This window comes from Macaca fascicularis, chromosome 11, assembly GCF_037993035.2.
Source record: "Macaca fascicularis isolate 582-1 chromosome 11, T2T-MFA8v1.1".
Classification (NCBI taxonomy): domain Eukaryota; kingdom Metazoa; phylum Chordata; class Mammalia; order Primates; family Cercopithecidae; genus Macaca; species Macaca fascicularis.
In genome coordinates, this window is record NC_088385.1 from 135996452 (window position 1) to 136020884 (window position 24433).

Sequence of the window (24433 nt, forward strand, 5' to 3'; positions counted from 1 at the left end):
TGGGGCTGTCAGGAGAGTTCTCTGGAAGGAGCTGGCATTAGAAAGTGTCATGTCAGAGGCGTGGAGACTCGAAGGGAGCGTGATGTGCCAGAGGTCCAGCCGTGGGAGGGTGGTTGGAGCGGAGTGCACTTCTGCCATGCAGGGTGAGCTGTGTTCTGGGCCGAGGCATTTATCCCAGAGACACACTCAGCCATTAGTTTATTCCCTAAGCAGAATAGAAATGGTCCCCATTCTCATGTGGTTGACAGTTGAACTGGATACAGTGAGCTCTTTGCAGGTTTTAATCAGAAAAGAGACCTGGTCCCATTTGTTGTGTATGCACACATGTGCGCACACATGGACACACACACCTTGAACAATTGAAAAAGACAATACATGCATGTGGTAAAAACTATCCAACAATACAAAAGCTTGTGTGTCTCTTTCTCTTTCTCTCTCTCTCTTTCTCTCTCTCTATTTCCTTCTTTCATTTTGAGACAGGGTCTCGCTCTGTTGAGACCCAGGCTGAAGCACACTGGCATGATCATGGCTCTCTGCAGCCTTGAATTCCTGGACTCATCGATCCTCCCACCTCAGCCTCCCAAACAGCTGGGACCACAGGTGCATGTCTCCACACCCAGCTAATTTTTTAAATTTTTTGTAGACACAGAGTTTCATTACGTTGTCTAGGCTGGTCTCAAACTCCTGAGCTCAAATGATCCTCCCACCTCTGCCTCCCAAAGTGCTGTGATAACAGGTGGGAGCCACTGCACCTGGCCTGATCCTCCTTTTTGGATGCAATCATTGTTATCTCTTTTTAATGTATCCTTCTAGAGATATTCTATGTGCACACAGTGTATGTACCCAAAAGTATTCTTCACTTTGCTCTGTTTTTCATTAATAGTGAATCTTGGAATTCATTCTTAATACTTCATAGTGATCTATTGCATTCTTTTGATGGCCAAAGAACATGATTAGGTCCATCTACCATAATATAACGAGTGCCCTGTGGATGCACGTGGAGGTAGTTTTTTAATCTTTTTGCTACTTCACAGATGCAGTGCGTATTCCTGGGTGCAGGCTTTTGCACATATATCCAAGTATATCTTTGGAATAAATTCCTAGAAGTGGAGTTATTTGGTCACAGGGTTTGTGCATTTAAAATTTTCTAGCTGCTGTTACATTGCCCACGGGAGAGGTTGTACCAGTTTGCTCTCTCATAGATAATGTATACGAGTGTTTATTTCAGGAGGCCTCCGGTCAACTTTTTAATCTTTACAGATGTTCTGGATTAAAAAGATGGCTGATATTGAGCATCATTTTCTTTGTTCAAGAGCCCAGTGTATTTCTTTTTCCATGGACTGCAATTTTGTGCCCATCTCTATTTTTCTTTTTCTCCCTTCCTTCCTTCCTTCCTTCCTTCCTTCCTTCCTTCCTTCCTTCCTTCCTTCCTTCCATCCATCCATCCTTCCTTCCTTCCTTCCTTCCTTCCTTCCTTCCTTCCTTCCTTCCTTCCTTCCTTCCTTCCTTCCATCCTCCCTCTCCCCCTCTCCCCCTCCCCTCACCTCTCTTCCCCTCCCCTCCCCTCTCCTCTCCTCTCCTTTCTCTCACTCTGTTGCCCAGGCTGGAGTGCAGTGGCACGATCTTGGCTCACTGCAACATCTGCCTCCTGAGTTCAAGCGATTCTCATGCCTCAGCCTCCCCAGTAGCTAGGATTACAGGTGTGCACCACCACACCTGGCTAATTTTTGTATTTTTAGTAGAGATGGAATCTCACCATGTTGGCCAGGCTGGTCTCACACTCCTGACCTCAAGTGATCTGCCTGCCTCAGCCTCCCAGAGTACTGAGATTACAGGCTCGAGCCACTGTGGCTGGCTTTTTTTTTTTTTTTTTTTTTTTTTGAGACAGAGTCTTGCTCTGTCACCCAGGCTGGAGTATAGTGGCACAATCCTGGCTCACTACAACCTCGACCTCACAGGCTCAAGCAGTTGTCCCATCTCAGCCTCCCAAGTAGCTAGGACTACCAGTATGTGCCACCATGCCCAGTGCATTAAAAAAATATTTTTTATAGAGATGGGGTTTCACCATATTGACCAGGCTGGTCTCAAACTCCTGGGCTCAAGCCATCTGTCTGCCTCGACCTCTCAAAGTGCTGGGATTACAGGCATGAGCCACCTCACCCAGTCCTCATCTCTGTTTTCCTACTGTGTTGATAGCCTTTTTTCTTTATTGATTTACAAATGCTCTTTATATATTAAGCAGATGAACTTTTTTTCTTTAGTAAGAGCTGTAAATAGTTTTTTCCCCAGTTTCTCATTTGTCTTCTGATTTTGTTCATGTGTCTTCCAATTTTCTTCATGTTGTTGTCACTATTGAAAAAATTTCTTTTTTGTTTATGAGATATTTTATATTTATGTTAGCAGGAACTGAAACTAAGGTGGAGAGAAAGAGAAGAGACATGTTTGAAAGACATAAATATTGCGTGTGTGTGTGTGTAGCAGGTAGAATGGAAAGACCAGGAAGTATTTTTTGAAGCTATGATAATAGGTGACTTTTGAAGTCTTTTCAAAGAACTGAGCAACAGAGGCCCGAAAATAATCTTTAGATACCACAATTCAGGGACAGGAGAGAAAACGTGGAATTAAGGAAATAGAAAAGGAACTGTCTGGTACAGCAAATGCCACTGGAGGTGGCAGTGTATGCCCCATGTCTGAGGCTCAAGGCCTCCTGGGTCAACCTTCCTTCCAATGGCCTCGGTCGCAGCCACAGTCCTGGGTATCTGAGACGGGCAGATGTATGGTTAATGTCATTGATTCTAGGCCTTCTTTTGTATTTTAGGGCAGGGTGCTTACCAAGGGCAATTCAGTAAATAAGTAATCTTATGGAATTCATTCAAAATCTGAATCATAGTGGCTGAGCACAGTGGCTCATGCCTGTTACCCCAGCACTTTGGGAGGCCAAAGCAGGTGGCTCACCCGAGATCAAAAGTTTGAGACCAGCATGGCCAACGTGGTGAAACCCCGTTTCTACTAAAAATACAAAAAATTAGCCAGGCATGGTGGTGCGCACGTGTGGTCTCAGCTACTCGGGAGACTGAGGCGGGAGAATCGCTTGGAGACCCGGGAGGCGGAGGTTGCAGTGAGCTGAGACCACACCACTGTACCTCAGCCTGGGCAGCAAGAGTGAAACCCTGTCTCAACAACAACAACCAAAAAAAAAAAAAAACAAAACCTTTACTGTAGCAGCAACCTGTTACATATTAACGTTTTCCCCTCATCTTCTCCTTTCTCTGTATTTTTGGATAAAGGGCCCATCTAGAGGCTGCAGGGCACGTGTGCGTTTTGAAAGATGCCTTTGACTTTGAAAGCCCATCTGAGATTGCAAACCTCATCTTGGCTGAGAACTGCGAGGCTGCCCTGGCTCTTCATCTCTATAGGGGAGGCAGGCTTTTGCAAGGTAATCCTCTTTCTCTTCAAAAGTAAAACACCAGAAATTCTGAAAACCAGAAGCACCTGTAATGTCCAATAATATGGGAAACGGTGTCTCCTGTTTATCCAGTTCAGAAATGGGAGACATGTCATAATCTCTTTGCTTTACTTCTGAGTGTCCTCATGAAGTGATGGCCAGCTTCTCCCTGAGAGAACCATCAGAAGAAAAGCAAGTTGGAAGTTGCCTTATTTTTCATGACCCAGGCATGTATTTACATGTACCTCCTCCCCCACCTTCAACACACACACACACACACACAAATGGAAGCCTACTGCTGAATATATATTCAGCATCTTCCTTTTCACCACTCAGCCACACATCCGGCAACCTTCTCCCATAGTGGCACGTACATAGATCTATCTCATTCATTTTATGGAGATGCCATCATTTAAAGTCTTCAATTAATAAGTATTTATGTTGTCTTTAATTGTTCTATTTCGCCCATTAGAATGTGTGTCTCTGTGCAGACATCATAGCATATGAACTTGGGAGAATATATCTGTACTTCCATATTTTTGCATCCATGCCTGAACTATCTAAACTAACTGTTTTCTCTATATGCAGACAGTGTTTCTAAAAGTATTATTTCTAGAGAGTTATTTTCTGCTGAACAAGTATATGACTTTGAATTTTTTTTTTTCTTTTTTTTTTGACACAGGGTCTCACTCTGTTGCCCAGGATGGAGTGCAGTGATACAATCTCGGCTCACTGCAACCTCCATTTCCTGGGCTCAAATAACCCTCCCACCTCAGCCTCCCGAGTAGCTGGGACTACGGGTATGTGCTACAATGCCCAGCTATTTTTTTGGTATATTTTTAGAGACGCGGTTTTGCCATATTGCCCAGGCTGGTCTTGAACTCTTGGACTCAAGCAATCCACCCACCCTGGCCTCCCAAAGGGCTGAGATTAAAGGCATGAGCCACTGCACCCAGCCTTGAATTCAGTTTTAAGTGTAGTGAAACACAGTCTGAGCTTTGTCTCTGAATGTGAAAGAAGTGTAGAGTTTAACTTTCCTTATAGGCCAAGATGAAGTTCCGAACCCCTGATAGCTCAGTAGAAACCTTTGAAAGGTTGTCACTGACTGTTGCAACTCTTTCATGCAGTCACAAAGCCTCGGCCCTGAGTATAGTGATTCTGTTGACTGTGAGTTGTGTTGTTTTCTTTTCTTTTTCTCTTCTTTTATTTTAAGTTCAGCAGTACCCGTGCAGGATGTGTAGATTTGTTATAGAGGTAAACGTGTGCCATGGTGGTTTGCTGTACAGATCATCCCATCACCGAGGTATTAAGCCCAGAATCCATTAGCTATTCTTCCTGATGCTCTCCCTCCTCCCACCCCACTCCCAATAAGTTGTGTCATTTTCTGTAAAGTGATATTTATTATTCTTTTTTTTTTTCTTTTTCTTCTCTTTTTTTTTGAGATGGAGTCTCACTCTGTGGCCCAGGCTGGAGTGCAGTGGCATGATCTGGGCTCACTGCAACCTCTGCCTAGCAAGCTCAAGCAATTCTTGTGCCTCAGCCTCCAGGATAGCTGGGATTACAGGTGCGTGCCACCACGCCCAGCTGATTTTTGTATTTTTAGTGGAAATCGGCTTTCACTGTGTTGGCCAGGCTGGTCTCCATCTTCTGACTTAAAGTTATTTGCCCTCCTTGGCCTCCCAACATCCTGGGATTGCAGGCTGGAGCCACCAAGTGCGGCCGGCCCCTATTATTTCTTTTTAAATGTTTTACACACATATGTGGAACATTTTATTCCCACAAGTGGGGTTAGGTCTGTACATTTAACTCATATCTTAGCTTTTTTCCAAATCCACAAAGCTACATCTATCTTATTCTTTTTATTCGCTGTGAGGTATTCCACTGTGAGAATGCACCATACTTATTAAAAGTCTCTCTCTCGGTTTTTTGCTCTTCCAAGCAAGGCTGAAGTATTTTCTATTTTATTTCTTTACTCCATTGTATGTGGATGTTGGAAATACAAATTCCTAGGAAAGCCTGTGGGCCAAAGGGCTGTGTAACTTTTGTTTTGATTGACAGTGACAAAATGCTATATGGAAAGGTTATTCCAGTTCATATTCTAACAGATGGGCAAGGACCTATTTCTCCTCTAGTCAGATGGCTGGATTTTTGTTTTTTCCTTCAAACTTACAGTTCTCAATTTTACCGTGCTTGACCTCTGCTTCAAATAAACACAGAGTCATCTGAAGTTAGGTTTGCTTCTCCTAAGAGTTGAAAGAGGAGAGGTGCCCTCTGCAAAACCAACCTGTTGCCCAGAGGAAACAAATCAATTACATTGCTCAATCGAATAAATATCAAGAACGGAAGCCATGCTACTCTTAGTAAATGTGGTTAAACTTTTACTCGTTCGTTCCTAGTTGTTGTCCATATGGAAATTAAACAGTATTTATTCCTCAGAGTTGTGTTTTTGAGGGTTAAAGTCTGTCCGTGTAGCATCATGTATGAAAAGCACCAGAACCATTGTCAGTCAGAAGAGACGTCCCTCTGCACTGAGGTTTTCACTTAACAAAGTATCCGGGGACTTTCTCTGCATGAGCTGCAGACATTGATTAACTACCTACCCTGTGATTAACTGGCTGTGTGATATTTCATTCTATGCATACACTATGCATTTCTTAGACAGCCTTCTATTCATTAAACTGTATTTAAATATATATAGCACTTACTGATTTTTAAATTACTTACAGAGGTGACTTGGAAACTACGTAAAAATACAAAGAAGAAAATATGGTACCTGCAATTTCACCACCCAGAAATGACCACTGTTTGTGTCTGTGTTTTTGGTTTTATTTATGTTTTTATTTAAAATTAATTTTGCAAAAAAGGTATACTTTTACAATATAAGCTTGCAACTTCTTTTGAAAAATATTTGTAGTCTGGGTGTGGTGCCTCACACTTGTAATCCCAGCACTTTGAAGGCCGAGGCAGGCAGATCACTTGAAGTCAAGATTTTGAGATCAGCCTGGCCAACATGGTGAAGCCCCATCTCTACTAAAAATACAAAAAAAATTAGCTGAGCGTGATGGTGGGCACCTGTAATCCCAGCTCCTTGGGAGGCTGAGGCAGGAGAATCACTTGAACCCGGGAGGTGAAGGTTGCAGTGAGCTGAGATCATGCCCCTGCACTCCAGTCTGGGCAACAGAGTGAGACTCTGTATCGAAAAAAAAAAAATATATATATATATATATATATATTTTTAAAGATACAAATATATAAAAATATGTATATAAATATATCAAATATATAAAAATATAAATATATGTATAAAAATAAATATATTTCTATATCTATATATTTCTTATATATAATATATAAAAACATTTTTTGTGGAGTATTTAGTATGTGCTAAGCACTTTGATAAATGCTTTGAATGCAGAGATATTGCTGTATCTGACTCTTGCTCTGTAGTTTGTGTGTATATTTTAAAAATTGTAATCATATACTTCTAATTTAGTAACCTATTTTACAATGTGTTAGAAATAGATTGTATATGTTTCCTCTGTCATTGAATGTTCTTTTGCAGCATAGTTATGAATGGTCACGTCCTATTTCCATTTTTCCCCTCAGTTATAAATAATATCATGATGAACAGGTTTCTGCTTAAACCTTTGGAGCCCATTTCCTTTAGGATTTTCCAGAAATAATCTTGCAGGATCAAAGGGCATATGCATTTTTAAAGCTTTTGATACGTATTGCCAAGTAATAACTAGTCACATTTATATAACTGTGTATATTAAATATTGCTAAGTAAAACCTTAACATCTTGGACAAGTGGAAGTTTGCTTTTCTGTTTAAAATCAGTATTTGCTGAGCAAATAATTAAATAAAATAGCTAAGTAGAATATGCAAATAATGGGAAATAGCACATTAACAACATTAATACACATTACAGATATATTGCAGGTGTAATGCACATTTTTTTTTTTTTTTTGAGACAGAGTCTGGCTCTTGTCACCCAGGTTGGAGTACAATGGCGAGATTTTGGCTCACTGAACCTCTGCCTCCTGGGTTCAAGCAATTCTCCTGTCTCAACCTCCCAAGTAGCTGGGATTACAGGTGTGTGCCACCACAATTTTTGTATTTTTAGTAGAGACGGGATTTCATCATGTTGGCCAGGCTAGTCTTGAACTTCTGACCTCAGGTGATTCACCTCCGTTGGCCTCCCAAAATGCTGAGATTACAGGTGTGAGCCACCTCACCCAGCCTGGAAATGTTTGTATTTTTGTTTTTTGGTTTTTTTAAGATGCAGTCTCGCTCTGTCGCCCAGGCTGGAGTGCAGTGGTGTGATCTTGGCTCACTGCAAGCTCTGCCCCCCAGGTTCATGCCATTCTCCTGCCTCAGCCTCCCCAGTAGCTGGGACTGCAGGCGCCCACCACCATGCCCAGCTAATTTTTTGCATTTTTAGTAGAGACGGGGTTTCACCATGTTAGCCAGGATGGCCTCGATCTCTTGACCTCGTGATCCGCTTGCCTCGGTCTCCCAAAGTGCTGGGATTACAGGTGTGAGCCACCGCACCCGGCCGGAAATGTTTTAAAGAACAATATCAACTTTAATTCCTTAAGCTCTGGACCAATTATTATATGAACGTCAAAGTAGCACATTATATTTGTTTCTCCCTCTTGGGCATGTCTGTAAAATGTTTTTGACATGCGTACCAATCCATCATTTCAAGTGTATGAGAACAGAACTTTATAGGTGTCCTTAACTTAGATGTAATAGAACCTGTTCCCAGGTAGTATGCTTTCTAGACTCTTTCCTATGTACCCTAAATGGCACACAAGGAAAAACGTACAGGTTAATTTGATGCTAGCCAAGAGTGTGTTAGTGAAGCTCCTCCTGTTTCTTTTTATTTATTTATTTTTATTTTTTATTTATTGTTTTGAGGCAGAGTTTCACTCTTTCGCCAGGCTATAGTACAGTGGTGGGATCTCAGCTCACTGCAACCTCCGACTCCCGTGGTTCAAGCGATTCTCCTGCCTCAGCCTCTTGAGTAGCTGGGATTACAGGCATGCTCCACCATGCCCAGCTAATTTTTGTATTTTTAGTAGAGATGGGGTTTCACCATGTTGGTCAGGCTGGTCTCGAACTCCTGACCTCATTATCCGCCCTCCTTGGCCTCCCAAACTGCTGGGATTACAGGCGTGAGCCACCACGCCTAGCCTTGTTTCTTTTTAAGAATATGCTTTAGGCTTGAGCCTAATAAGGAAGCAGATAGGGTCAGGTGGATGATTGAGAAGCCAAGTTTAGGGCCAGGCACAGTGGCTCATGCTTGTAATCCCAGCACTTTAGGAGGCTGAGGTGGGGGGGATCACGAGGACAGGAGTTTGAGACCAGGCTGGCCAACACAGTGAAACCCCTTCTCTACCAAAAATATAAAAATTAGCTGAGCGTGGTGATGGGCACCTGTAATCCCAGCTACTTGGGAGGCTGAGGCAGGAGAATAGCTTGAACCTGGGAGGTGGAGGTTACAGTGAGCCGAGATCACGCCCCTGCACTCTAGCCTGGGTGAGAGAGTTAGACTCCGTCTCAAAAAAGAAAAAAGAAGAAGCCAATTTTAGGAAGCTATGATTTTCTGTTTTTCTCAGCCGACTACTGGGAGAGACAAACCTCTAGCACAAGCACGGATTTATGAATGAGACCCGTTACGTGGGTGGCTCTGAGTCAACCTACTTGGAAAATAGCTTGTGTACCACTCTTCATTCTCAGTGCATTTCAGCAAATACTGTTTGAGGACCTAACTGAAGGGGTGGCCTGCCCCTCCACACCTGTGGGTGTTTCTCGTAAGGTGGAACGAGAGACTTGAGAAAAGAAATAAGACACAGAGACAAAGTATAGAGAAAGAAAAGCGGGGGCCCAGGGGACCAGCGCTCAGCTTACAGAGGAACCACGGCCGGCACCGGCCTCTGAGTTCCCTTAGTATTTATAATTATCTTTACCATCTTAAAGATAAGGGAGTGGCAGGACAATAGGATCGTTTTTAGGGAGGAAATTAGCAGTAAGACATAAGAACAAGGATCTGTGACATGAATAAGTTTAAAGGAAAATCCTGTGCCTTGAGATAAACCTTTTAGCAACATTGTTTCATCCTATCACATGGGGATAAACCTTGGACAATACCTAGCTTTTCTAGGAACAAAGTCACACCCTGCACGCCCAAAATCCATTAAACCTTGAGTTACCACAGCACATGTCTCTTGCAAGGACAAGGTTGGGGGTAGGGTCACAGATTAACAGCATCTCAAATACAGAACAAAATGGAGTCTCTTATGTCTACTTCTTTCCATATAGACACAGTAACAGGCTGATCTCTTTCTTTTCCCCACACCTAACTTTGAGTAACCATCATATTAGAGCACGGGATACAGACATAAATAAGAGAATCTTCCAGTCTACAAATAAAACCCAAGACTTTATGACACATGGCATGACATAGAAGGAAAAGGATTTGCTTCTGAGAAACCTGGAGACGATTTCAGAAATGAGGGGATGACTGAATAGGGTTTTGAAGAGAGAATAAGAGTTTGCAAATATATCCTCGAAAAATGAAAAATAGAACTACCGTAGGATCCAGCAATCCCACTTCTGGGTGTATGTGCAAAGCAAATGAAATCACCGTGTGGAAAAGATATCTGCAACCCCATGTTCACTGCAGCACTATTCGAAATAGCCAGGACAGGGAATCAACCTGTGTCCATTGATGGTAAATGGATACAGAAAATGTGTATATATATGTAACGGAAAACAAAGGATATTCTGTTGTTTGTAACAACATGGATGAGCCTAGAGGACATAATGCAAAATAAAATACAATAAGCCAGGCACAGAAATACAAATACCACATGGTTCTCACTTGTATGTGAAATCTAAAAAGTCAAATTCATAGAAGCAGAGAGTAGTAGAATGGTTACCAGGTGCTCAGGATTATGAGGGGATTAGGGAAACGTTGGTTAAAAGTACAAAATTTCAGTTAGGGGCCGGGCGTGGTGACTCACGCCTGTAATTCCAGCACTTTGGGAGGCTGAGGCAGGCGGATCACAAGGTCAGGAGATGGAGACCATCCTGACTAACACAGTGAAACCCCGCCTCTACAAAAAATTCAAAAAAATTAGCTGGGCATGGTGGCGGGCGCCTGTAGTCCCAGCTACTCAGGAGGCTGAGGCAGGAGAATGGCATGAACCCAGGAGGCAGAGCTTGCAGTGAGCCCAGATCGCACCACTGCACTCCAGCCTGGGCGACAGGGCGAGACTCCGTCTCAAAAAAAAAAAAAAAAAAAAAAAAAAAAAAAAAAAATTCTATTAGGAGGAATACATTCAAGATTTATTGCACAGCATGGTGACCGTAGTAAATAACAATGTATTGTATACTTGAAAATTGCTAAGAGATGGGCCAAGCGTGGTGGCTCGTACCTGTAATCCCAGCACTTTGGAACGCTGAGATGGGTGGATCATTTGAGGTCATGAGTTCGAGACCTGCCTGGCCAACATAGTGAAACCTTGTCTCTATTAAAAATGCAAAAATTAGCTGGGCATGGTGGCGCTGCCTGTAATCCCAGCTACTTGGGAGGCTGAGGCAAGAGCATCACTTGAACCTGGGATGCGGAGGCTGCAGTGAGCCGAGATAGCACCACAGCACTCTAGCCTGGGTGACCAAGTGAGACTCTGTCTCAAAAAACAGAAAAAAAAATTCTTAAGAGAGTAGTAGGTTTTAAGTGTTCTCATCACAAAATAAATGATAAATACGTGAGGTCATACATATGTCAATTAGCTTGAATTTTTTTTTTTTTAAAAGAAGTGGGGTCTTGCTGTGTTTCCCAGGCTGGTCTCAAACTACTGGAATGGAGCAGTCCTCCTGCCTTGGCCTCCCAAAGTGCTGAGATTACAGGTGTGAGCCACCACGCTTGACCTAATTAGCTTGATTTAGTCAATCCACAATGTATACGTATTTTAAAACATCATGTTGTACACCATATATGTACAATAATAAAAAGAGAGTTTGCAAAAATATTTTATCTACACCATGTTATAGTACAGGACTTCCAGAATTTTTCAATTGCAATCATGGGTGAATTTATAAAAGTCTTATTTTTTTGAGACAGAGTCTCGCTCTATCACCCAGGCTGGAGTGCAGTGGCACAGTCTTGGCTCACTGCAGCCTCTGCCTTCCAGGTTCAAACGATTCTCCTGCCTCAACTTCCCAAGTAGCTGGGATTACAGGCGTGTGCTACCGCATCCAGCTAATTTTTGTATTTTTAGTAGAGACGGGGTTTCACCATGTTGGCCAGGCTGGTCTTGAACTCCTGACCTCAAGTGATCCACCCGATTCGGCCTCCCAAAGTGCTGGGATTACAGGCATGAGCCACTGCACCCACCCTTATAATAGTCTTTTGCCATTAAGGCTAACATTCTACTTATTTAAAACTTTATTTTCTTAACAACGGAATGAGCATCAAAAAAAAAACCAGAAAACTAAGTGAAGTATCCCATATTCCATTCTTCTAAGTGCTAATTTCTGGATTTATGTGTTTAAAACTTCTTTAGTATAAAACATGGTGAAACTAGCTCTCACTTACGGGGTCTGCCTTGTACCAGAATGTCATATATCGTCTCACCAGTCTGCTAATTAATATCTCCGTTTCACAGATGATACGGCTGGGGGTCAGAGAAACTGAGTAGCTTGGCCAAAGTCATGCCTGTTCTAGGTGGAGAAGCAGGATTCTAACCTGGGGCTGTCTGGAGAGAAAGTCTTGTGATTTCTCAAAATAGGCCAAATTAGCTTTGACACATACGAGTTATTGCTGCTGGGCTGATAGAGTAAGGAAGGGCTGTCATCTTACATACTAAATATGTTCACACCTTTTAAGCAACCTCATTGATAGTGTGTATCTTTTAGGTGTCTATTTTTCTGTCTTTGGGAATTTCATTGAAAACCACTTTCCCACGGTTTTCCTTAGCCTCCTTCAGTAGCAGTTTTTACTGGGGGAACGTCCCAGATATAGTTTGACTGTGTCGCCATCCAAATCTCATCTTAAATTATATCTCCCACATTCCCATGTGTTGTAGGAGGGACCTGGTGGGAAGTAGTTGAATCATGGGGGTGGGCCTTTCCCATGCTGTGCTCATGATAGTGAATAAGTCTCTCGTGATCTGATGGTTTTATAAAGGGGAGTCTCCCTGCACACGCTGTCTTCTCTTGTCTGCCGCCATGTGAGATGTGCCTTTCACCTTTTGCCATGATTGGGAGACCTCCCAGCCGTGTGGAACTGGGAGTCCATTAAACCTCTTTCTTTTGTAAATTGCCCAGACATATCCAATTGCCATGCCAGTTGGGTATGTCTTTATCAGCAGCTTAAAGATGGACTAATACGGTCCCTTTGTGGCAATAGGGTGTATCAGTTTCCCACTGCTGTTGTAATAATTTACCACAAACCCAGCGGCTTCAGACAACACCAGTTCATCACCTGACCTCCAGTTCTGGAGAAGAATTGCTCCCAGAGATGTCCACATCCTACTTCCCAGGACCCCTGAGGCTGTGACAGGGGAGCCTGTTCTGGAGGTTGGAAAGCTGAAGTGGGTCTCCCAGGCTGAAATTCAGGTGTCAGCAGCTGCGCTCCTTCCTGGAGGCTCTTGGGGAGAATCTGTTTTCTTGTCTTTTCCAGCCTCGAGGGGCATCCACATGTCTTGGCTCATGGCCCTTCCTCCATCTCCAGAGCCATCGGACTGGTGAGGTCTTCCTCACGCTGAACTTGACTCTCTGGCCTCCCTCTTCCACTTGTAACGACCCCTGTGGTTAGGCCGAACCCGCCTGGATGGTCTACCATAATGCCCCTCCCCTGTCCCGCCCGCCTGGATAGTCTACCGTAATGTGCCTCCCCTGTCCCGCCCGCCTGGATAGTCTACCGTAATGCCCCTCCCCGTCCCAGCCTCATGGGTCCTGGGAATTAGGATGTGGACATCTCTGGGAGCAATTATTCTCCCTATCACAGATTCACGTCCTTCCCATATGAGAAAAATCTTCACTCTGTCCCAACATCTCCCAAAGCCTAAACCCATCACCCATGGTGAACCATCTCTACTGGGTGGGCGTTTCTATGTCTCTCTGTGTTTTTGGAAAAGTTCTTAAGGTCTGCAGTAAGAAATTCAAACAATATAAAATGTTACAGAGTGAAAAGTAAGTCTCACTCCTAACCCAGATTTTTTTTTTTTTTTTGAGGCAGAGTCTCGCTCTATCACCCAGGCTGCAGTGCAGTGGCATGATCTCAGCTCACTCCAACCTCTACCTCTTGGGTTCAAGTGATTCTCATGCCTCAGCCTTCGGAGTAGGTGGGATTACAGGTGTGCACCACCACACCTGGCTAATTTTTGTATTTTTACAAAAAGAGAGACAGAGTTTTGCCATGTTGCCCAGGCTGGTCTCAAACTCCTGGCCTCAGGTGATCTGCCCACCTTGACCTTCCAAGTGCTGGGATTACAGGCGTGAACCACCATGCCTGGTCCATCCCAGATCTGTAGCCTTCCAGGTCTCTTTCCCAGAGGTGACAACAGTTATTATTTTGTGTACTGTCACGTCAGATATTCTGTGCATATAGAAATGTGTATTTATGGCTTTTTTGTGCAAGCATCTTTTGTCCACCAATACGTGTTTTTCTTTTTGCCAGTCTTTCTGTGTGAGTACATACACACACACACACACACACACGCACACACACACAGAGCTCCAAAAAAAAAGAGTTGGTCTTCACCAATGCACAAGTAAGTTGCTTCTCAAATTGTGCTACTTTTAGCAGCCTTGCTGGAGCCGTCCGTGTTATTGTTGGGCTTGATATCTGGAGGCTGAATTCATAGCAGTGGAATTCTAGGGTGAGAGAGACCTAGATAGAGAGAAAGAAGATGGGATCTGCTAATTTACATGACAAAAACAATTCAAAGGCCAGTGAAAGGAAAGATCAGTATCTTCTCCTTTAAATATCTTGATAGAAATAGCTTATTTGAGAAATCTAACCAGGTGAACTCCAGTTAGATCTGGTCTATGGGGTGATTTGTAGGCCATAGTCTCTTTGAAATTTTTAGTTGACCTTTGGGAGTCTTTTTGGGGAGTCGCTTATGATGTGCTCATCAAAAGGCCTAATGCCCTGTCCTGCCCCTCTGCGCTTATGAAATGTTCATCGAGGAAGCCGGGAGTGGACTCACCCACTGCCTCCCATCCGCACAGGACCCGTCACTCAGAATATACATACTCCCTTTGCAAATTCTTTCCCACTTTATGCGCTCAGCACCTTGTGTTATTTTGGCCCTCATCCTAGTTGTGCCTGTCGTAATTTATCATCCCTGCTCTACTGAGCAGTTCTTGAGGATTTCATCAAGGTTGTCTGTGCCTCTCTCTCCCCTGTTTTTGTCCCAAGGTAGCACGGTGCCTGTTGGTGTTGATGAACAATAGGACTCAGTTTGGAGAGCCCTTTTTTTTTTGTCATGAATTTTGATGATGCCAGATTAGCCCATTTCCTAGGAATGATAAGCTTGGCTTTGATAGATGATGGCTAACAATATTTTTTATTTGCTAAAGTTTAAAATGAATGAATTGAAAGATAGGCCTGACAACAGTGGTCGGGGCCTCCCATGTTCCTCTTGATGTTGTGTTTATTGTAGTGATACCCATTCTGCTATCCAGGAGAGGTGGATGCAGCTGAACATACAGCAGCACACAGCTCCTGTGATCTGGGAACTTAAGTGTTTAAGATCCTTGCTTGGGAATGGTTGGTGAAGGCTGTTTCTAGGGCTGAATTCTGCTTTGTGACTGTCATCGTTTCGCAGGCCACCAAATCCCTTTTGGAATCATCTTTGGAGGAACTGATGTAAATGAAGACGCCAACCAGGAAGAAAAGAACACAGTCATGGGCAGAGTTCTTGAGGAAGCCAGGTAATACTTGCGAGAATTTCACCCATGCCAAGCATTTAAACTATGTGGATGGAATTAATTGAAACCAAAGACCAAGGGCACCAATTGTCGGGAAGGTTTACATCTTATCACTTAAAACAAATTTCATGTAACCTTTTCTTTAATTTGGTACATTTTTGTTTTGCCACAAATCGTCATTGCTAACAGGTTATTGCACTTAAGTCTTTAACTACAGTTAATATTAGATAAGCCTCTTTAGAATGGTCTGCATGGAGCCAGGCATAGTGAGGCACACCTGTGGTCCCAGTGCTTGGGAGGCAGAGGCAGGAGGATCACTTGATAGTGAGGCACGCCTGTGGTCCCAGCTGCCTGGGAGGCTGAGGCGGGAGGATTGCTGGAGCCCAGGAGCCCAAGGCTGCAGTGTGCTATGGCTGCACTCCAGCCTGGGTGGGAGAGCAAAGCCCTCTTCTCAAAAAAGAGGTGTTCTGAATGTAGAAAACACAGACCACAGACGAACTCCAGCCTTAGCAGCACACAAATTAGGGTCTAGTTTGCATCAGGTTTGCCCAAGTAGACTGTGTTTGGCATGGGTCTTATCTATGTAGCTTTCTGAGCTATAAATGCCATTTGCAAGAAGGGATTTCTAAACTGTGGCTCAGGCCTTTTCCTTGGGTATGTCCCGCTAGCTGTCCTGGGAACCTGAGAGGTAGCTGCTGTGAGAACAGCTCTATGTGCTCTGAGTGGTGCTTCTCACAGGGGTCACCGTGATAATCCTTGGGGCTGCCCTGCACGTCTCTGATCCCAGATACTAACCATGGGCAGCAGCCTCCAGGTACCACAACTACCTAGTATGTCTGCCTATAATTCTAATGCCCCCAGGGTGGGGGAAGTTGCCCCCAGGGTGGGGGAAGTTATCCCCAGTTGAGAATTCCTTCCAGCGCTGTACTTCCCAACTTTATCCATGTCGATGTGGTAAAAGGAGGTTCATCGGAGGCCGTTGTTCTGGACTGGCCCCTGTGCTGTGCCCCAGCAGACCAGCCCATGACAGAAAGGAGTCACTTGTGCTGAGTGCTGTGTAATAAACTAAACTTTGAAATGGGTCAGTCTTCTTTCTCTCTCTTCTCTCTTCTCTTCTCTTTTCCTGATAGTCTCATTCTGTTGCCCAGGCTGGAGTGCAGTAGCGTGATCTTGGCTCACTGCAAACTCAACCTCCAGGGTTCACACGATTCTTGTGCCTCAGGCTCCCGAGTAACTGGTATTACAGGCGGCCACCTCCACACTTGGCTAATTTTTGTATTTTTAGTAGAGACGGGGTTTCACCATTTGGCCAGGCTGGTCTCAAACTCCTGGCCTCAAGCGATCCACCTGCCTCGGCCTCCCAAAGTGCTGGGATTACAGGCATGGGCCCAGCCTGAAATGGGCCAGTTTTCTAAAAAGCAAGAAATTCCAGCCAACTTCAGTCAGCAGAATAGGGATGTCTTCTCTGCTTTAACCCTGTGGGGCAAGTAACTCTGAAATGTCCCATCTGCTTTTTGTTTTCTGTGTCTGCTTTCTTCAGCCCTTGTCTGTCTGTAGAACATGCCTCCTCTGCTCAGCTCATCAGAACACTCATTCTGTTTTGTAGAATGAGGTGCTGCCCAATTCTAGAACTGCTAATAAAAGCCCATTCTAATCTCTGAACTAAATTTGTTGTCATTGTGTCTTGACAAGGCATACTTAGAAAATTATCATATTTGTATAGCAATTTCAGGTGGATTGAAAGGCTTGATTAAAAAAGTCACTCCCATTTCTTTGTCTAACAAATGCAATAAGAAACATTAAAATAATGATAAAAGCAGGCCGGGCACGGTGGCTCAGGCCTGTAATCCCAGCACTTTGGGAGGCCCAAGGCAGGTGGATCACCTGAGGTCAGGAGTTCGAGACCAGCCTGGCCAACATGGTAAAACCCCCATCTCTATTAAAACTACAAAAATTAGCCAGGCATGGTGGTGGGTGCCTGTAATTCTGGCTACTTGGGAGGCTGAGACAGGAGAATCACTTTAACCCAGCAGGTGGCCAGGTGTGGTGACTCACGCCTGTAATCCCAGCACTTTGGGAGACTAAGGCAGGTGGATCCCCTGAGGTCAGGAGTTCGAGACCAGCCTGGCCAACATGGTGAAACCCCGTCTCTACTAAAAATACAAAAATTAGCTGGGCGTGGTGGCCTGCACCTGTAATTCCAGCTACTCGGGAGGTGGAGGCAGGAGAATTGCTTGAACTCAGGAGGCAGAGGTTGCAGTGAGCCGAGATCGTGCCACTGCACTCCGGCCTGGGAGACAGAGCATGACTCCGTCTCAAAAACAAACAACAACAACAACAACAACCACCAAAGAACCCGGGAGGTGGTGGTCGCAGTGAGCCAAGATCTTGCCATTGCACTCTAGCCTGGGTTACAGGCGTGACTGTCTCAAAAAAAAATAATAATAATTAATTAATTTAAAAAATAAAAAAACAAATAAAATAATGATAAAAGCAATATGAATCTTCCATGATCATATGAAAATTGTGAAAAAAAGCAGAAATTAAATCAAAAGAACTGTACATGCATACCCCAAAGAAAGAACTAACTGTACATGCATACCCCAAAGAAAGAACTTTTCTGATGAGTCATGAGGTGCTCAGTGGGCTTTCTTGGGGTTTCTCCAGACAGTCGAGGGGGTTCTGTGCAGTTTGTCCTCCCACATGTTCACTGGCTGCTGATGTTAGAAGAAAGCCTCACCTATGTCTAGAACAATAACCCTGAATTCACAGTTTACAGATGGCCCAACAAGTACTGCCTAACTATCCCTTCAACCTTTTTAAATCTTTGAATCATTGTAAGAAACAAAACAAAGTAAAACTGATCATTGATTTTCACCCAATCAATCACCAGCCATCAGTTTTCTGTGGCTCACCTCATGGCTGGGAAGCTCTGGCCAGGGAATTTGGGACACTTCAAGTCTTTATGTAGCTGGATCACCCTATTCCATACCGGGGACAGCACTCAGAGTTCTTTCTGGAGCCTCAGATTCCTTGTTTGGTAATGTAGGTGTCAGTCTCGCTTCTGAAATCCAGGCTGACTGAGAGGTATAACTGCATTTAGGACCCTAGTCCTTCCCGAGGACCCCTGACCATATGTTGTGGCAATGCAAGTATGGACCCAAAAAACCCGAGACAGGTCCCAGTTCCTGTTTAGAAAGCTGATTTTGCCAAGGTTGAATACACACACCCAGCCTCAGGAGTCCTGATGACATGTGCTCAAGGTGGTCAGGCACAGCTTGGTTTTATACATTTTAGGGAGACATGAGACATCAATCAATATATGTAGGAAGTACAGTGGTGCGTTCTGGAAAGGCGGGACAACTGGAAGCAAAGGCAGGAAGACTCAAAGCGGGGAGGGGTCTTCCAGGTCACAGGTAGGTGACAGACAAAAGGTTGCATTCTTTTGAGTTTCTGATTGGCCTTTCCCAAGGAGGCCAGATACACATTTATCTCAGTGAGCGGAGGGGTGACTTTGAATAGAATGGGAGGGAGGTTTCCCCTTAGCAGTTCCCAGCTTGACTTTTCCCTTTAGCTTAGTGATCTGGGGTCCCAAGATATTTTCCTTTCACACCACCTAATCATAATAGCACACACGTGTGCCTGTGTGTGTGCGTTACGATAAGAAAAGGCATTAAAACACGTTGGGGTAACCTTGGGGATCTTTTATTACAGGTTTTCTTATTGCTGTTGTTCTTACACTCTGCAAATTCATTACCTTTAGATTCCTGTAGTTGGTAACACACTGCCTTATGGAAGGAAAATAATTCTGTTTACAAGAAACAACATTGAATGAATCCATCTTACAGTATTATCATTAGTATTATTCATTGCATTGTTATTAAAGCAAACACTGATTTCTATTTCGGGGGGTTATTGATCGAGGTGAGTGGGCAGGAAAGCGCATGAATCACATTCCTTGTCCAATACAATATAGCACACTTTTCTGTAAAAGAAAGTATTGAACCTGTCTAGCTTTATAATGAGTATTTCATTTTTTTTTTTGAGACGGAGTCTTGGTCTGTCACCCAGGCTGGGGTGCAGTGGCACAATCTCGGCTCACTGCAACCTCCACCTCCTGGGTTCACGCCATTCTCCTGCCTCAGCCTCCCGAGCAGCTGGGACTATAGGCGCTCGCCACTACGCCCGGCTAATTTTTTGTATTCTTTAGTAGAGACGGGGTTTCACTGTGTTAGCCAGGATGGTCTCGATGTCCTGACCTTGTGATCCGCCCGCCTCGGCCTCCCAAAGTGCTGGGATTACAGGCGTGAGCCACCGTGCCTGGCCGAGTATTTCATTTTTAATCAAATGATTTTAAATAGTTATATTTTTCCTATAGGGTCTATTTTTGAAGTTTTTTTAGTATTAAAATTTTTTTTCTATATAATATAGTATTTGAACTTACTTTAGCTTCAGCTTTTTGGCTTATACGTATTATAATGTAATAAGTACTTGATAATTATGTTATCAATATCAAAACTAAATGAAGAGTATTTGAAACCTATGGAAATTGTTTGGTGAAGGATCATCCAGGTACATATTAGAAGAAAATATTGTTGGCTAGGCGTGGTGGGTGGCTCACGCCTGTAATCCCAGCACTTGGAGAGGCCAAGGTGGGTAGATCACTGTGGTCAGGAGTTTGAGACCATCCTGGCCAACATGGGGAAACTCTGTCTTCACTAAAAATACAAAAATGGTGGCAGATGCCTGTAATCCCAACTACTTAGGAGGCTGAGGCAGGAGAATCACTTGAACCTGGGGAGGCAGAGGTTGCAGTGAGCTGAGACCTTGCCACTGCACTCCAGCCTGGGTGAAAGAGGGAGACTCTGTCTCAAAAAAAAAAAAAAAGAAAAGAAAAAAGAAAGAAAAGAAAAAATTATTGTCAAGCAAATGAGCAAGAGAGTTTGTATAAAATGAAACACCTCAAAAATAGCCTCATAAATAGGAAATATATAGCACACGATAGGTTAAACGAGGTGAATTTGCTGTTTTGTATGCATAAAATGGCTGAATATTGGTAGTTTCAGAAGTTTTTTTTTGTGAGACGGCGTCTTCACTCTGTCACCCAGGCTGGAGTGCAGTGGCGTCGATCTCGGCTCACTGCAAGCTCCGCCTCCCGGGTTCCCGCCATTCTCCTGCCTCAGCCTCCGGAGTAGCTGGGACTACAGGCGCCGCCACCACGCCCGGCTAATTTTTTTGTATTTTTGGTAGAGACGGGGTTTCACCGTGTTAGCCAGGATGGTCTAGATCTCCTGACCTCGTGATCCGCCCACCTCGGCCTCCCAAAGTGCTGGGATTACAGGCGTGAGCCACCGCACCCGGCCAGTTTTCACAAGTTTTAAGCTGTAGATATTTAAGCCCAAAGATATTTTTTACAAAAAAATCACATGTGAAAGTGAGTAAATCTATTTCAAAATGGCAATGTTCAACTAAAAGTGCAAAAATGGTAGCTTTGTGTTTTTTTTTGTTTTTTTTTTTTTTTTTTTTTTTTTTTTGAGACGGAGTCTTGCTCTGTAGCCCGGGCTGGAGTGCAGTGGCCGGATCTCAGCTCACTGCAAGCTCCGCCTCCCGGGTTCACACCATTCTCCTGCCTCAGCCTCCCGAGTAGCTGGGACTACAGGCGCCCGCCACCTCGCCCGGCTAGTTTTTTGTATTTTTAGTAGAGACGGGGTTTCACGGTGTTAGCCAGGATGGTCTCGATCTCCTGACCTCGTGATCCGCCCGTCTCGGCCTCCCAAAGTGCTGGGATTACAGGCTTGAGCCACCGCGCCCGGCTGGTAGCTTTGTTTTCCATAAGAAATGTGTGTTTTTTTTAAATTTAATTTAATTTCATTATTTTTTGGAGACAGTCTTGCTTTGTCCCCCAGGCTGGAGTGCAGTGGTGCGATCTCAGCTCACTGCAGCCTCCACCTCCTGGGTTCAATCATTCACCTTCCTCAGCCTCCTCAGTAGCTGGGACTACAGGTGTGCACCACCACGCCTGGCTAATTTTTGTGTTTTTAGTGAAGATGGAGTTTCCCTGGGTTGGCCAGGCTGGTCTCAAACTCCTGACCACAGTGATCTGCCTGCCTCAGCCTCCCAAAGGGTTAGGATTACAGGCATGAGCCACCGCCCCCCACCAATTGTTCAATTCTTAAATTTCTAGGTTTCCAATGTTCCCGGCAAAGGAAGGTTTATACACTCCCCTGAAGGGCCCATTGTCAGGCAATTGTTATTTAGCTACTTTTCTTTCTTTTTTATCTTATTTTCACAGGATAAAGTCTATTCCCCCAGACACAGTTTACTTGCACCCCTTGTTAGTTTTCAGAGCAAATGGAGAGCTTCTCATAACTGAGGCCAGCAGAACAACCCGTGCTGGGCTCCAGCCTCCTTCCGCGTCAGCACTGTGTAGCGCTTGGATTATGAAAGTGAGCCTTGGTGGGAAGTCCAGCGTGATCTCCTCTCATCCGTCTTTCCTTCTTCCTTCCGTAGGGGACCTGCAATGGAATGTGCCTCGACTGGTGACAGGGTTGTAGAGGAGGCAGAAAGGAAAGCCTGGGGCAGACATAGGCAGGGGAAGCGGGGCCTTCTGGAGGAAGAATCTGCCATTTCTGGGTCCTGCTACAGGGAAGGAATCGTCCTTTCCTGATTCTTGTCTGCAATAATTATTCCTGCGGTATTTGCCTGATGATGATTTTTCCATTCGCACTGCATCTTGTTTATTAACTGGAATTCTACCTTACAGAAGACTTTCCCTTTGATCCCATTTACTTATTTATTTATTTGTTATTCAGTATGGACTCGTGAGGGCTGGGTATGGTGGCTCATGTCTGTAATCCCAGCACTTTTGGAGGCTGAGTTGGGTGGATCACTTGAGGCCAGGAGTTCGAGGCCAACCTGGCCAACACGGTGAAACCCCATCTCTACTACAAATACAAAAAAAAAAAAATTAAAAGAAAGAAAATATTAGTCGTGCCTGTAATCCTAACTACTCAGGAGGCTGAGGCAGGAGAGTTGCTTGAACCCAGGAGGCGGAGGTTACAGTGAGCTGAGATTGCGCCACTGCACTCCAACCTGGGTGACAGAGCGAGACTCCATCTCAAAAAAAAAAAAGAAAAAATATATATGTATATAAAATATATATATTTATAAAATATATTTTTATAAAAATATAAAATATAAATTATATTTATATTTATAATTTATATTTAAAGTATATAAAATAAAAATATGAAATATATTTATAAAAAAATATAAAAACATGGACTCATGGATATTTATTTTATTTTCCTTTACAGGTTATCTGTTACTATTTTTGTTTATTTGGTTGCTCAAATTGTCCCGGATTTGCCCACGGGAGATGCTTTGAGCTGATGCCTGAGTTCTTTTGACATGCTCTCATCATTCATCATTTTCTGAGCACTTTTCTACTTTGTGGTATCATAAAATGTTCATGATTCATCTCCTGTCTACCTTGTCCTACTTCTGGAAATGGCTATTTCTCAAAGGAGTCCTTGGTCCTTTATAATTTTTTTTGTCTTTTTAGAGAATACTATTTAGAAACTAAACTCTGTGCTTATTGCTTACTGAGTGTCATTTCTTGTAAGCCCTCTTAGAGCTTGGATATGTATGTATGTATATCTGCACATATACGGCTATATGTATTTTTATTTCATCACTAGAAATATGGTTCTCATTATTTGACATAGGTATGAAGCTTAGGGTTTGTGTTAGGCATCCAAATGGAGGTATGAAGTAGGTAGAAGTCTGGGCAAGTTAGGGGAGGGGTCGGGAGTTTGTTGGTCAATATACAGATGCTATTTTATTTTTTTTCGAGATGGAGTCTCACTCTGTCACCCAGGCTAGAGTGCAATGGCATGATCTTGACTCACCGCAACCTCCACCTCCCACGTTCAAGCTATTCTCCTGCCTCAGCCTTGTGAGTAGCTGGGATTACAGGCATGCACCACCACACCAGGCTAATTTTGTAATTTTAATAGAGACGGGGTTTCTCCATGTTGGTCAGACTGGTCTCGAACTCCTGACCTCAGGTGATCCACCCGCCTTGGCCTCCCAAAGTGCTGAGATTACAGGCATGAGCCACCGCATCCAGCCTTACAGATGCTATCGAAAACTGCAAACTGGTGAGATCACCAAGGGAGTAAGTGCAGATAGAGAAGAGAAGCCCAAGAACGGAGTCTTGGAGCAGCCCATTTTTGAGAAATCAGAAAGAGGAATTAGTGAGACTGAGACTGAGTGGCCAGAAAGATGAAATGGAATGGTTTGGTGGAAACCAATGAAGAAGGATTCCAAGGAGGAAGGAGAGAACATATGTGTCTGTTGCTATTGATAGGTCAAGTAAGATGAAGACTGAGGGTGGAGCCATTTAGCTTACCAACATGGAGGTCATTAGTGACCTTGAGCGAAATTTTAATGGTGCAGTCAGGAGAGTTGCCTGGAGTGTTTTAAATGAGAAGAGAGGCATTGGAGGTGTTGAGTCAAGGTAACATTGGGGCTTTTCTTATCAAGGAGAAAAGAGGAAAAGGACAATAATTGAAGCAGGGACTGTGGGATTAAGATAGTTGTTTTTAAGATAAGAGAAATAATAGCATTTTTATAATGAGTAGAGGGGAAAATAACGATGTGGGAGAAAGGTAGGAGGATGTATATTATCTACAGGAAGTCTTGAAAGATTGAAAGTCCTGACTTTATAAAATGTTTTGTTAAGAATTTTCTTTTTAACTAAAAAAAGTCTGTCCCAATGCAATGTAGACAGTTTGGAAAGTAACGCCGGGTGCGGTGGCTCATGCCTGTAATCCCAGCACTTTGGGAGGCCGAGGCGGGCAGACCACGAGGTCAGGAGATCGAGACCATCCTGGCTAACACGGTGAAACCCCGTCTCTACTAAAAATACAAAAAATTAGCCGGGTGTGGTGGTGGGCACTATAGTCCCAGCTACTCGGGAGCCTGAGGCAAGAGAATCACTTGAACCCGGGAGGCAGAGGTTGCAGCGAGTCGAGA

General features: G+C 43.8%; 1 protein-coding gene across 42 annotated transcripts in view; it reads left to right on the top strand.

The window, feature by feature from the left end:
* The window catches only part of GLT1D1 (glycosyltransferase 1 domain containing 1), a 150821-nt gene that overhangs the window by 41429 nt on the left and 84959 nt on the right, over window positions 1-24433 (top strand). For 18 of the 42 annotated variants that reach the window (XR_012420829.1, XR_012420830.1, XR_012420831.1 and 15 more), the window contains 2 exons: window positions 3288-3436; window positions 15292-15397. Coding sequence is in view for 35 of the 42 variants with exons in the window: in XM_045366342.2 (XP_045222277.1) it covers window positions 3288-3436; window positions 15292-15397 (255 nt within the window). In the remaining 7 variants the exon portion in view is untranslated. Of the gene's footprint in view, window positions 1-3287; window positions 3437-15291; window positions 15398-18691; window positions 18811-21958; window positions 22089-22768; window positions 23352-24433 lie in introns of those variants that run through there. The other 24 variants (XM_074008405.1, XM_065525042.1, XM_045366341.2 and 21 more) reach the window with 8 other exon arrangements.